Raw genomic sequence first — 14,073 nt, 5'->3', positions numbered from 1 at the left:
TATGTTCACAGCCAGAGGCGGACTCATTTGAAGATCTCGTTACCGCTGCCCTAAGGTCTGACGTCCGACTACGAGAACGTCTTGCAGAACAAAGACGTAAGCCTCCGCTTCCTCCGGTTATTCCATCTCCTCCTGTGTATGTGATTCAACCTTCAAATCATGAAACTCCTGCCAATGTTTCTGAGGAACCCATACAGATCGGTCATTCTAAGTTAAACCCCGAAGAACGTTTAAAACGGCTCGTCGAGGGCTTATGTTTCTATTGTGGCCAAGCCGGTCATATGGTTTCCGAATGCCGCGCACGTTTAAACCCCCCGCTAGTAGATGACAGGCCACGGGGGAAAGTTTCGGAACTCATCCACAATTCCAAGTTTTTATTTGTTCCTGTCAAGATCAGTCACAGAAATAAAGTCTTCGAAGTCAAGGCTCTCATAGACTCAGGAGCAGAACATAGTCTTATTGACCAACGTCTCGTTCAGGAACTCTCTCTTCCTGTTGAAACTCTCGCTAATCCTGTTAAGGCTGCCGGCCTAGGAGGCAAACAACTTACTCGCATCACTAAACGCACCAGCCCAGTTCTCCTTTTCACCAATGGAAATCACCGGGAGTACCATCAGTTTTTCATTACTCATTGTCAACAGACCCCGATAATCCTGGGGTTTTCCTGGCTCCAGATTCACAACCCGTGCATAGAGTGGAGTTCGCCCCGTATCGCTAACTGGAGCACCTACTGTTTGGCTAATTGTCTCCATTCCGCCTTGCCCATTCCCAACGCTCCTGATTCTGCTCAAGATAAAGAAATTGACCTGTCTAAGGTTCCAGTCTGTTATCACGATCTTCGTACTGTTTTCAGTAAAGCTAAGGATAGTTCACTTCCACCGCACCGACCTTACGACTGCTCCATTGAACTGTTAAACGGTGCTCCTCTCCCCAAGGGGAAATTATATAATCTCTCTGGACCTGAAAAGGTCGCCATGGAGAACTACATTCAAGAAGCTCTGTCTCAAGGTCACATTCGCCCCTCGTCCTCTCCTGTCGGCGCAGGTTTTTTCTTTGTAGAGAAGAAAGACAAGACGCTACGTCCATGCATTGATTTCCGCGAGTTAAATCAAATAACGGTCAAGGATAAATATTCTCTCCCTTTAATTGATTCTGTATTCGACTCTGTCCAACAGGCCAAGATTTTTACCAAACTCGATCTCCGCAATGCATATCACCTTGTGCGCATTCGTGAAGGGGATGAATGGAAAACCGCGTTCAACACCCCACTAGGCCATTATGAATATCTTGTTATGCCGTTCGGCCTCACCAACGCCCCTGCAGTGTTCCAACGCCTTGTAAATGACGTCCTGCGGGATTTCCTTAACAGATTCGTTTTTGTTTATTTGGACGACATCCTCATTTACTCCGCAAATTCCATCCAGCATGAACACCATGTTCGCCTCGTCCTTGAAAGATTATTGGTCAACCAGTTATACGTTAAAGCCGAAAAATGTGATTTTCATGTATCCACCATCCCCTTCTTGGGATACATAATTGAAGCTGGCAACATACGCCCGGACCCTGCTAAAATTGAGGCCGTCGTTCAGTGGGAAGTACCGCAGACTCGAAAGAAGCTTCAACAGTTTTTGGGTTTTGCAAATTTTTACCGCCGCTTTATCCGGAACTACAGCAGCATAGCGGCGCCTCTCACTCAACTCACCTCCATTAATAAACCCTACGCTTGGAACCCTGCTGCCGATTCTGCATTCCAGAAACTAAAAAGGCTTTTCGTTTCAGCCCCCATCCTGATCCAACCAGACGTCACCAAGCAATTTATCGTGGAGGTGGACGCCTCTGATTCCGGTGTGGGGGCGGTTCTGTCGCAACGGGACGACAGCTCTGGAAAGCTCAAACCGTGCGCTTTCTTTTCCCGCAAACTAAGCCCGGCCGAGCAAAACTATGATGTGGGCAACCGGGAGTTACTGGCTATTAAGTTGGCCTTGGAAGAATGGCGCCACTGGCTGGAGGGAGCAGAACAACCATTCATAGTGTGGACAGACCATAAGAATCTTGCCTATCTCCGCTCCGCTAAACGCTTAAACTCCCGCCAGGCCCGGTGGTGTTTGTTTTTCGACCGCTTCCACTTTACTATCTCTTACCGTCCCGGCAGCCGTAATGTTAAGCCTGACGCCTTGTCTCGTAAATATTCCACCACTGATTCCAACTCTGACTGTTACATCCTTCCTAAGTCCTGTTTCGTTGGTAGACTCACCTGGGAGATCGAGAGCAAAGTCCAGCAAGCTCAAGGTGAGATCCCCGCCGGAACATCTTGTCCCACTGGCACTCTGTATGTCCCTGATTCCCTCAGGTCTGAGGTCATAGCCTGGGGACACACGTCCCGCATTGCCTGCCACGGGGGAGTCTACAGGACCATCCGCCTCTTAAAGCGACGCTTTTTCTGGCCCACTCTGGAGCGGGACGTCAGGGAGTACATCTCTGCCTGCAGTACCTGCGCCCGTTCTAAGTCCTCCAACAGGCCTCCCTCTGGACATCTACTGCCCCTATCCACGCCAAGCCGTCCCTGGTCACATATTGCGGTGGATTTCATTACGGGGCTTCCGCCATCACAAGGCCATACGGTAATTCTCACAGTCATTGATCGTTTTTCTAAAGCCGCTCAATTCATTCCCCTGCCACAGTTGCCCTCTGCCATGGAAACTGCCGATGCCCTAGTCCACCACGTTTTCCGTCATCATGGGGTTCTCAGCGACATCGTGTCCGACCGTGGACCGCAATTCACTTCCCAAGTGTGGAAGGCTTTCTGCTCCGCCCTCGGAGCCACTGTCAGCCTTACCTCCGGGTACCACCCTCAAGCCAATGGACAGGCCGAACGGGCAAACCAGGAACTGGAGGCGGCTCTCAGATGTCTGGTGGCCCAGAATCAGGAGGACTGGTCCAAATACCTGGTGTGGGTGGAGTATGCCCACAATTCTCATTCATCCACTGCCACCGGGATATCACCTTTTGAGGCCTCCTTGGGCTACTCACCCCCTTTGTTTCCTTCCCAGGAATTGGATCTGGCAGTGCCCTCGGTCCAGCTCCACCTCGAGCGGTGTCGTGACATCTGGGTGCAGACCAGGGCGGCTCTCCTCCGCACCAAGGAGAGCAACTGTCAGATAGCCAACCGTCATAGGGTGGTGAGTCCCACTTATCAGTCTGGACAGAAGGTTTGGTTGTCTGCTCGTAACATTCCTCTACAGGCCTCGTCCCGGAAACTGGCTCCTAAGTTCATTGGACCCTACATCATTGACCGTGTCATCAATCCTGTCTGCGTCAAGCTTCGTCTTCCTGCTGCCCTCAAGATCAATCCCACATTCCACGTTTCTCAAATCAAGCCAGTCACTGAGAGTCCGCTTTGCCCGCCGTCCACTTCCCCGCCGCCCGCCCGTACCATCGACGGCGCCCCGGCCTTTACGGTCAGTAGGATTTTGGATGTCCGGCGACGTGGGCGGGGGGTGCTTTTCTTGGTGGACTGGGAAGGGTATGGTCCGGAGGAACGTTCATGGATCTCCCGTTCCCTCATTCTGGACCATACCCTCATCGACGACTTTTACCGCGCCCATCCTGACCGTCGTCTTGGACCGCCTGGTGGCGGTCGTTGAGGGGGGGGTACTGACATGGTGCCTCTGCCAGCTACTCTCCCCCTCCCCCGTCTGCTCTGTTCTGGACGCGACCAGCTGCCACCACTTACCTCATCACCGCTGCCTTCTTAAGGATCTCCTGGATCTTCAGTCGGTGCCAGTTCGTTTTACCTCCCACGGTGCATAGTCAGGCTCGCTCATGTTCTTGCTCTGTTTACCAAGTTCTGTGTTACTTATTGCTCCTCTCGTCTTTGCCTCAGGAATAATCTACTCTGGATCTCACCTGGTCGCAGTCCTCTGGTTTCACGCCGTCTCACCTCTGGAATCCTGCAACTGCTCTCCTCCAGCCAGCCGCCGCGCCTCTGTTGGAAATAAGCCAAAACTCACCTTCCTATATAAAAACTTCTAAACTCACCTTAATGTCCGAGTCTCCTTCTGGGTTACAGCATCTGGGTCACTCCGAATTATAGTCATACCATGACACTCTAAACATTACCGACGTTAAATGCATTTTCCCCCAGATTGGTTCTGTACACTATGCAGCATTTCATGCAATTACACCAGGAATAACACTTCAAAAGTACACCTAAATATCGCCATTTTTATTTCACACCTTATGCTATTTAAAAAGTTATTACAGCCAATATTTTATAACAATGATTTAAATGCAAACTTAGGCATTAACTTGAGCAGCTATGTTTTCCCACGCTAACTGTCTCTGTTTTGCAGATGCAGCGGTGTTGCTTTTCTTCTGTAATATGTGCTCATATTTACTGTAACTCTGCAGCAGCACGTCAAGTTCAGCTGGCGAAAAATACGCAGACCTCTTTTTTTTCACGGTTGCCTTGGTGACTTGTAATATCTGCGCTCCATTGATAATGGCTTCTTATAGCCGCGGTGCGCACGCTTAACTCCGAATCAATCCACTCAGAATTGATTGACCTAACTCCGATCAGCTTCTCTGAAACAGAAAACTCAGAGTTGTTCTCTCGATTGACCAACTCAGAGTTCAAGTTTAACCTCAGAGTTGGTTGAACCTCCTTTCTGAAACAGGCCCCAGATGCTGTTGCATTTAGTAACATAAACACCAAAGACAAAACCCTTATTAGCAGCATAGAGGTTAGATGCTTCTCATAATTGATGAATGAATAGGATTCTGGAAATATCAGTAGGAAAAGAAAAGTAAGAGTAAAAGTAAAAGTAAGAAAAGTAGGTCCACTTTTCTTTAAAAATTACTTCTAAATCATTTAGATTTGGTGGCAGTCACTCTGCAACTCTGAGCTTCAGGACTGAGGTCAATGTCATGAGAACAAACTGAGGTCCTGACACAGACTGGGCCACTCTATGACCACGATATGCTTCTTAAGCCATACTTTGGTTGCCTTGGCTGATTGCTTTGGGTCATTATGCTGTTGAAAAAACACACTCACGACCAATTTTAAGACACCTGGAGGGAAAGAGGTTATCACTCAAGGTTACATGAAGTAAACCTGTGCCCTGTGCAGAAAAACACATCTAAAGCATGTTTCCATCTCCATGCTTGACAGTGAGGATGGGGTTCTTAGGGTCATAGGCAGCATTACTCTTCCTCCAAACTCGACGGGTTAAGTTAATACCAAAGAGCTTAATGTTGGTCTCATCTGACCACAGCACCTCATCCTAACCACTCTAAATCATGAAAGTGTTCATTGGCAAACCTCGTGCAGCCCTGCACATGGGCCTTCTTAATCAAGGGGACTTTACAAGCACTGAAACTTGTTAAACCATTGCGCTGTAAAATATTACCAATATTTTTCTTAAAGACTGTGGCAATCTGTGCTTTGAGATCAACAATTAATTGCTGCGATGTTGTTTTTGGCCAATGTCTCACGTTTCTCATGATCATGGAACCCCCACCAGGTGAGCTCTTGTTCAGAGCCCCAGACTTATACGCTGACCAAAAATATAAATGCAACACTTTTGTTATTGCTCCCATTTTTTATGGTATGAACTCAAAGATGTGAAACATTTTCCACATACACAAAATAAACAGTTCTCTGAAATATTGTTCACAAATCTGTCTAAATCTGTGATAGTGAGCACTTCTCCTTTGCCAAGAAAATCCATCCCACCTCGCAGGTGTGCCATATCAAGATGCTGATTAGACAGCATGATTATTGCACAGGTGTGCCTTAGACTGGCCACAAGAAAAGGCCACTCTGAAACCTTCAGTTTTGTTTTATTGAGGGGGTCAGGGGACCCAGACAACCAGTCAGTATCTGGTGTGACCACCATTTGCCTCGTGAAGTGTGACACATCTCCTTCGCATAGAGTTGATCTATTGTGGCCTGTGGAATGTTGGTCCACTCTTCTTCAATGGCTGTGCGAAGTTGCTGGATATTGGCAGGAACTGGAACACGCTGTCGTATACGCCGATCCAGAGCATCCCAAACATGCTCAATGGGTGACATGTCCGGTGGGTATGCTGGCCATGCAAGAACTGGGATGTTTTCAGCTTCCAAGAATTGTGTACAGATCCTTGCAACATGGGGCCGCACATTATCATGCTGCAACATGAGGTGATGTTGTTGGATGTACGGCACAACAATGGGCCCCAGGATCTCGTCACGGTATCTCTGTGCATTCCAAATGCTTCAATGAAATGTACCTGTGTTCTTCGCCCATAACATATCGCCCATACCATAACCCCACCACCACCATGGGCTACTCGATCCACAACATTGACATCAGAAAACCGCTCACCCACACGACGCCACACACGCTGTCTGCCATCTGCCCTGAACAGTGTAAACCGGGATTCATCCGTGAAGAGAACACCTCTCCAATGTGCCAGACGCCATCGCATGTCGGTTACGACGATGAACTGGAGTGAGGTCGAGACCTCGATGAGGACGACGAGCATGAAGATGAGCTTCCCTGAGACGGTTGCTGACAGTTTGTGCAGAAATTCTGTGGTTATGCAAACCGATTGTTTCAGCAGCTGACCTAGTGGCTGGTCTCAGACGATCTTGGAGGTGGACATGCTGGATGTGGAGGTCTTGGGCTGGTGTGGTTACACGTGGTCTGCGGTTGTGAGGCCGGTTGGATGTGCTGCCGAATTCCCGAAATCGCCTTTGGAGACGGCTTATGGTGGAGAAATGGACATTCAATTCCCTAGCAACAGCTCTGGTGGACATTCCTGCTATCAGCATGCCAATTGCACGCTCCCTCAAAACTTGCAACATCTGTGGCCTTCTGTGGCATCTGTGGCACTCCCACATCCGGGAAAACTTCAAACAGGTACAGAGGGAGGTTGGGGACATTGAGTCAGAGTGGACCATGTTTTACACTTGCATTGTCTCTACTGCTGCTTGGAGCTGTGGTCGCAAGGTCCCTGGTGCCTTGTCATCATGTGTTTCTGATTTATCATTTAGACAAGCAGTCATTCATTTCCTCTGTCGAACTGGTCTGTATCTTACGATTTGATTGAAACCTGTGGGGGGCAGCGTTCCACAATCTAGGGTACAGCCTGCCAGAAACTCTTAGAAGACGAAAAGTCTGACTGGTCTGTTTGAACCAGATACATTTTTACTTGAGGATCAAATATTTACCTCCATGAAATGCAAATAAATTTGTATACATTTTTTAAGTCAATTTCTTGATCATCTTTGTGATACTCTATCTCTCACTGTTAAAATGAATTTACTATTAGGATGACAGACTGTCTTTTTAAGTGAGAAAACCTACAAAATCACTAAGGAATCAAATTCTTACCTCCTCCAGTGTAAGTCTACACCCTTCAGCTGAAGAATGAAACATTTTGAGGAGTTTTTGTGCTCATATGAAGGATTTATTTTCACTAAACAAAGGCTTATGTGACAGTCCAGTACTGGTGCCTTTGGTAAAATTCCAGAGCTCTCTTTGTTTTATGTAGACTTTGTTACCACAGTTTGTATCATGTCATCTTTTGTTAAATAACAAACTGCTATAAGAAATGAGAGCTAAAATCTGTCGGTGCTTATTTGATATGTTATTTTTCACTTTTATCATCATAACTACAATGAATTTTTCTGATTTTACCTAAAAGATAAACAATAAATAAATAAAACTATATTTTCTTTCAAACATACATAATGGTCATGAAGTTAAGTCGATAATTGTTTCCAAATGTGTGCATTAGTATTAACATGTGAAACATTTCCCCTATATATAAAGAGCTTTATGAGAACAGTCAGCACCTGTGTGAAATATAAAACCTCTCATTCTCTGTTCATTCCTATTGTGTAGTGTATAACACAGAAGCATTGTCATTTTTCTTCCCAGAACCACCCTAGTTCTTGCTTACCTGCTCACTATGGCAAAGACTAAAGTTTGCTTTGGGGTTTTGTGGAGTTGTCTGAATTTTCTGTTTCTTGGAAGCGTATTCATTGGTAAGCAAGTCACTCTTAAAATGATCGATTATGTTTAGTCTGACCAGAAGGGAAAACAATGTATTTTGTCTACAAGATGTATAGTTACTAATAGAAATGTGTTTTCTTTGTATTCAATGCCATTTTACATTAGAAATTAAAAGTCGCATTTTTTTGTTTTTTGTTTCTTAAATTTTTTTAACAAGTCTGTGATTTGTTGTTCAGGAAGAAGTTGTTCTCTCATATTACTCTTGAATTCCTTTAAGTAATGAAACACATGAAAGTATCTTCAATAACTATTTTGCTCTTTGGGCACAATCGTTTTTGTGGGCGGTGTCACAAACACTAACAGTGAGGGTTTTTCAGAGTCTTTAATGTGATTTTTTTTCCATGAGACTCAACAGAGATTGACATGATATACTGGGACAATAAGAAGTACAATTAGTTGTTTTCATAATATTTTACAGTTTTCTATAGGCTATATTCAACCATAGCCAAACTGCACAGAATGGAAGTAACTCCATCAATGAAGTTCTAAAATATCTTCAAATACTAAACTATAAAATGTGCGAATTTTAGTTAAACAATAACTCCATTGTTTTTTAGTATGCCTGAAGATTTGGAGGGCAAAGATTAAATCTGCCAAATTGTCTTTCACAATCAGGGAATTCTGAGAACTGTGGATGTGAACCCTCAAAACAATTTAAATAAGACATATTTTTTTCAAAGATCCTTTATTACACACTTGTGACTTTTGCCAGAAACTTGCAAATCTTATTCCATTTGCAAATGTTTGAATGCACATATGTTAATGTGCACAAACACATTTGGAAACTAGGTGAAAGATGTAACCTCCGCCTGCAGCATGTGAGGCGGAGGTTATTTAAATGTGACCTGAATTGTGACACCTGAATTTATTTCAAGCTATGAAAAACATCCACTTTACAGGAATCAAGGGGACGAACCTCTCATACAAGGTCTGCAATGTTTGCACTACATCATTTTTACATTGCAGCTGTGCCACTGGTTTTATGAAAATGAAGGTAATAAACTAAGTATTGTATCAACAATTATTTATTAATGTCTAATGTTCTTTGTCATAGGAACACATACTTCCCTGCAGATTTCAAATAACATCAGTGTGACCGAACAAAATGCCAACAGAACCAGAAGGAGCTCTGAGTTGGGCTCTGCTGATCACGTGGACTCTCTGAGGATTCTGACTGCCTCTGATCTTTCTTCCCTCAGAGATTTGTTGTCAGAAAAAAAAATTACAGGTGCTGAAACATGTTCACAACACCCAGGAACAATGGCATGCAAACTAATTTCACATTTTCTGTAACTTTAATGCTGCAATTTTTTTTACAAAAATGCATATCAGGACACAAAGTCTTATTTGTTTTCAGTTTATGTTCTGCAATCTGATTAATCTCTTTGCAAGTACCTCAACTTAATAGACTTCACCTTCTAACGACGGTTAAGAAAATATTATTTTGTTGTTGCTTTTAGTTTTTTTTTTAAAGTAAAATCAAGCTTAAATATGTGGAGTTTAATAAAACTCCAGAATATTCCATGATTTATGCACACTCTCTGGCCACCTTCAATGACACATAATGAAGCATTTTGCAATTAGATTTGTTTTGGGGATTCAAGGCTATGTCAGGGAGACCCAGTAATGAGAACAAACATGTCAAGCGGGATAACTTAGATATGATATGCAGAGGTTTTGGAGCCCATGTGTCCTTCATCTGTCATATTTTTATCTTTTGAGAAACTGCAAATTCAGTCAATGAAGCTCTCAAAAATGAATGCATGATTCTGTTGCAATTATTTGCCCATGTCAAACTGTTTTTTAACAAAAGTTTGCAATTTCTTAGCTTTTTACGCATTATATTCAATTGTGGCTTGGCAGTTTGGCAAGTGTAAAAAAGTTTAAAATATTTTTTGTCCAAAAGCAAGAAGAATAAATATGTCTTTTTTTTCTAGTTCGTTTGGGTCTCCGTGTCTCTCTCTGGGGTCCAAAGGAGTTTCTCGTTCCTCAGCAGCTCATGCTCAACAGTGAGGTCAGTATTTTGGCACTGGTTTAAACTTTAAAACCAATGCAGAATCACCAAAACCATAAAACTTCTATTGCTCAATCGTAATTATCTTTCCATGTATAAATCTCTAACTTATCAAAATCAGTGCCAGACTTTACCATAATGAAGCAACGTAATGTGCAGATTTTGTGGTACTGTGAAAGTATCACACTAAGTAATCAGTGCTCCCTGGGTCCAAAGATCAGTGTCTGAAATCAGTGTATTGATACTAGTTAGACTTTATCATATATGTTTCAGTAAACATTGATAAAAACTGCTGCAGCTGAAGTTCTGAATTTCAGCACAGACGCTATGACATTTTAGACTTTTTCAGCATTTAATTACAGATCTGGCATGAGTGGATTAAAGGATTAGAGTCTGGAAAACTCAGCCCACTTGTGATGAGGGACTTAAGGGTGGAGGAGCTTTGATGTTAAAAAAAAAGCAACTCAACATAATTATCATTTTTGTCCTATTTTATAATTTTCTTCTTTTTTTATATTTCTTTTAGAAACCCGGACTGTACAAGACTGGAGAGACATCTGGGACTTTTTCCATGAAAATAATTGGAATAAAAAAAGTGACTCCCTAACGATGCAATATTTCGTCATTCCACAAATTAAAATTATAAATGAATAGATCTGATAATTAACGGTGTGCTAATTAATGTCAGGTTTATGACAGTTTTTTGTTATTGTTATAAACAAGTCTACCTGTTCATTAAAGATTGACTTCATCCCATTGGAACCTCCCATTTGAGCTGCTAGCCCCGCCCTCTGAACGCATCGACCAATCGGCGAGTCCTGTCTGCAGCCACACATCGACGTTCCCAGGAAGAGTCGCATGAATGTAGGTTACGAAAAGCTTCCTTTGCAATTTAAACGGCAGAAATGGCAGATTCAACGAGTTCGCCCGAAGAAGAGACAGAGTTTAGGGAGATGATAGCTCGGATCGGTGGTGAAGAGAGAATTTATCTGGTCGGTGAAGCGCGCCAAGGCGAAGCGACGGACGGAGATGACACCGGACTGGTCTTTCAGGAGTTCATCCGTGACATGTTTAACAAAAACGTCCCGGTGCTTAGCAAGAAACAGCCGCCGCGCCCCCATCACGCACATGAGAAGGACTGCAAAGTGGAGACCGGTAAAAGTAGTGGAGTGAAGTCCAAGGATGAAGGGTCAAAAGCGCACGAGGAGGAGCGGCCAACGAGCAAGTCAGCGAGCAGGGCGAACATTTACAGCAAAAAGCGGGCGATAGACTCCCGCATCATCGTGTTTATCTTCACGCAGACTTTTATCAGCCACGGCCCGAATGAAGGCTGTTTGATAGAGATCCTAAAGGACGTAAAGGCGCGCACAAAAGGCGCGTCAATCCCCCGGCCCGCTCTGATTGGATTAGTCCACACCACGCAGGAGAGCGCAGAGACGCACAGGTGCGCGCAGGTCCTGGAGAGTCTCCTGGGCGCAGTTTTCCACAAACATCCTTCTGAGGCGGTGTGGGTCGGCTGCTTCCTCCCGAAGACCGAAGCCAAAATTGTCAGCATCAAGAAAAATGCCTGCAAAGTTGTTTGCGCATCTCAGTCAGCAGGTGCAATAATACTTAAAATATATTGTGGAAAAACTGGTTGTTGGACCCATTGGCATAGAAAATCTGCATAGCTAAAATGATAGCTGATCTTTAGTCAGAGATGTGTGATAATACACTCTGGCATGTAGGTCAGGTTATGACACTCACAAGGCCACAGATTTTTTCTTTTTCTTTTTTTGTTCCCAGCCAAATACCTCTGAACAAAAGATGTATTCATTAAAGGAAAATGGGTTCTTAGACCGTGAAAGACAAAGAGTGGCTTTGAAATAGAAAAAAAGTACTCTGGAAATAAAATGTAAATAAAACAAGAGTGATACTTTTAATAGCAAATAAGGTATAACAGCTGACATTACAAATTTAAATCATTTTTTTAATCATTTTTTATTTAAAAGATTAACAGCAAAATCAGTTAGAAACTACTGATATCAAAATCCTATTTTACACAGCTTTCCCAAAGATTTTAAAAGTTTCTCAAGGAAAACATTTTTAATTAAAGTTTGTTTCAACAAGGACATTTACATGTCCATTTTCAAACCAGTTTTAAGTTGGACCTGCAATGGCAATGTTTCTGACAAGATTTATTTTTTTCATTAAGATACAGTTTAAGACAAGGCTTCCAGTGATGAAGATCACGTTGGTTCTCTGGTTGATGGTAAAAATCTGCAGATGGGCTGTTGCACCACAAAATCTGCCAACAGCTTCTTTAGAATGCTTTAATGTCCAGTTAAAGTTATTGTATAGATATTTGCTGATTTTGTCATTGAATGTCACTTTAATTTCAAAATGAGCTATTAATGTTTGCTATTTCAAAGAAGTTTCTGGTCCTTGAAACTGATCTGCCAATTTGTTGAATGTTCATTTTTTGCTTTTCAGATAATACCACAGATAAAAGAGACCAGCCTCTGTGTCCGTGCTGGTTCAGGAGAAGGGAATCCAGCAGAAAGAATAATAATAAATCTTCAACCTGTGAGCAGAAAGGTAGAAATATCCTTGCAGTGTTCAACTTTGCAGAGCCGGGCAAAAGGATTTACTTTCCTATTTGATGTCTTTTGATTTATTTTAACACTTTTTCTGCTTTTAATAACTAACTTGCTGCAGTTAGAGTACTGGAGCAGGGCATAATGCAACATGGTCAACAGTGGATGTTCAAAATAAATACAGTCCAATCTAGGTCACATGTAATGCTATAATATAGAAATTTATTGAAGAAGTAGAACAGATTCTTTGTATTTTGTTAATTTTTTTTTAATTAGAAGTGACACAGCTCAGATAAACCTTTGCAAAAAAGCAAAATTATATATCTAAATTTGTCAGAAGCTTTTTAATGTATTGTATAACATGTAGTTTCTCTAAAGTTCAACTTCAATTCATTTTCAGGTGAAACTGAAAACTCGGAAGAAGGAATCCCACTGAAAACCCATGTCATTTCTGCTGAAACTGATGTGAATTGATAGTCAGCTGATACGGATCCTGGGAAACGTGACTGGCTGCAGACCATCACTGTGGACAATCGTGTTTTCACTGTGAAAACTAAAAACCTTTTTAAGCTAACGTAGCCTTTAATTAGATTCTAAAAAGTTGGGTGGTGAACAGAAAACTTCCAAGCCTACTGCCTAGGGATTCCTGATGTTTACTTTTGATTACACAAAAGCACAATATCAGCTGATATTTTCTGACCTTAAAATTATCTGAATTTAGTCAGTTTAAACAGATAAAGTTTGGTTTCAGTACTGACTTAATAATATTGAAGGTAAGTGCTAGAAGCATCAGCTTCCTGAAGTTTGCCAAACTGCTGTATTTCAAGCTAACTGTGAGCAAAAGGAGCCTAACCTGCTGAACAGGAATATAAAGTAAATAAATCTATTAAGGTTTTTTATTTTTATTTTAGTTTGTTTGTTTTTTACACATTTTAGTGCATTTGATAAGTATTGCAATGTAATGTTGAGATTACTAATATTTGTAATAAACATGTAATACAACTCTTGTCTGTTTTAAGATTTCATTTTAATATTGCTCTCTAAATTAATCCAATGAACATTTAAAGTTAGACCTCCTAAGGATAAACCTCAACATTTCATTCGATTCCATCTTCATTTAATGTATTTTTGTCTGAAGTTTAGATTCATTTTTGCTAAGATATTTTTTTCTTGTGTTGATTTTAGGGAAGAGTAACCAACATAACGTCACATCCCTTAAATGAGGCTTTGAAGACTGGATTCTTGAGTGTGAAGATAGACATTGTGTGCATTCACGTCTTGAATATGAGCCTGGGAAATGAATTGAAATTTTATAATTTTACAAGAAATAGATCTGAACATTTAGTAAATGCAGGTAGTCGGTGGAGAACATGATGTACTGACTCAAAGTAATCAATGTGGCTGCATTTTGAAAACCGAACAG

General features: G+C 42.3%; 1 protein-coding gene and 1 long non-coding RNA gene across 2 annotated transcripts; both read left to right on the top strand.

Annotated features, from left to right (window-relative positions):
* The first annotated feature begins 3,685 nt into the window (after nucleotides 1-3,685).
* Nucleotides 3,686-4,037, top strand: LOC111947361. The gene is made up of 2 exons (XR_002873179.1): nucleotides 3,686-3,802; nucleotides 3,884-4,037. It is a non-coding gene; the product is annotated as an uncharacterized LOC111947361 (long non-coding RNA).
* Nucleotides 4,038-10,873: 6,836 nt separating this feature from the next.
* LOC101162592 lies at nucleotides 10,874-13,652 on the top strand. Its single transcript, XM_004067897.4, has 3 exons — nucleotides 10,874-11,673; nucleotides 12,547-12,651; nucleotides 13,051-13,652. Exons 1-3 carry the CDS (start codon nucleotides 10,980-10,982, stop codon nucleotides 13,122-13,124), a joined length of 873 nt encoding a protein of 290 aa, XP_004067945.1. The 5' UTR covers nucleotides 10,874-10,979; the 3' UTR covers nucleotides 13,125-13,652.
* The last annotated feature ends 421 nt before the right edge of the window (nucleotides 13,653-14,073 follow it).

The sequence above is a fragment of the Oryzias latipes genome, chromosome 4, assembly GCF_002234675.1.
Source record: "Oryzias latipes chromosome 4, ASM223467v1".
Lineage (NCBI taxonomy): Eukaryota > Metazoa > Chordata > Actinopteri > Beloniformes > Adrianichthyidae > Oryzias > Oryzias latipes.
This window is presented reverse-complemented; position numbering and strand designations above follow the sequence as displayed.

Excerpts from the sequence above, each read along its gene's own strand:
- LOC101162592 (XM_004067897.4), top strand. The coding sequence starts at position 10,980 with ATGGCAGATTCAACGAGTTCGCCCGAAGAAGAGACAGAGTTTAGGGAG. Across the intron at positions 11,674-12,546 it reads TTGCGCATCTCAGTCAGCAG|ATAATACCACAGATAAAAGA; the intron begins GTGCAATAATAC and ends TTTGCTTTTCAG. Across the intron at positions 12,652-13,050 it reads TTCAACCTGTGAGCAGAAAG|GTGAAACTGAAAACTCGGAA; the intron begins GTAGAAATATCC and ends ATTCATTTTCAG.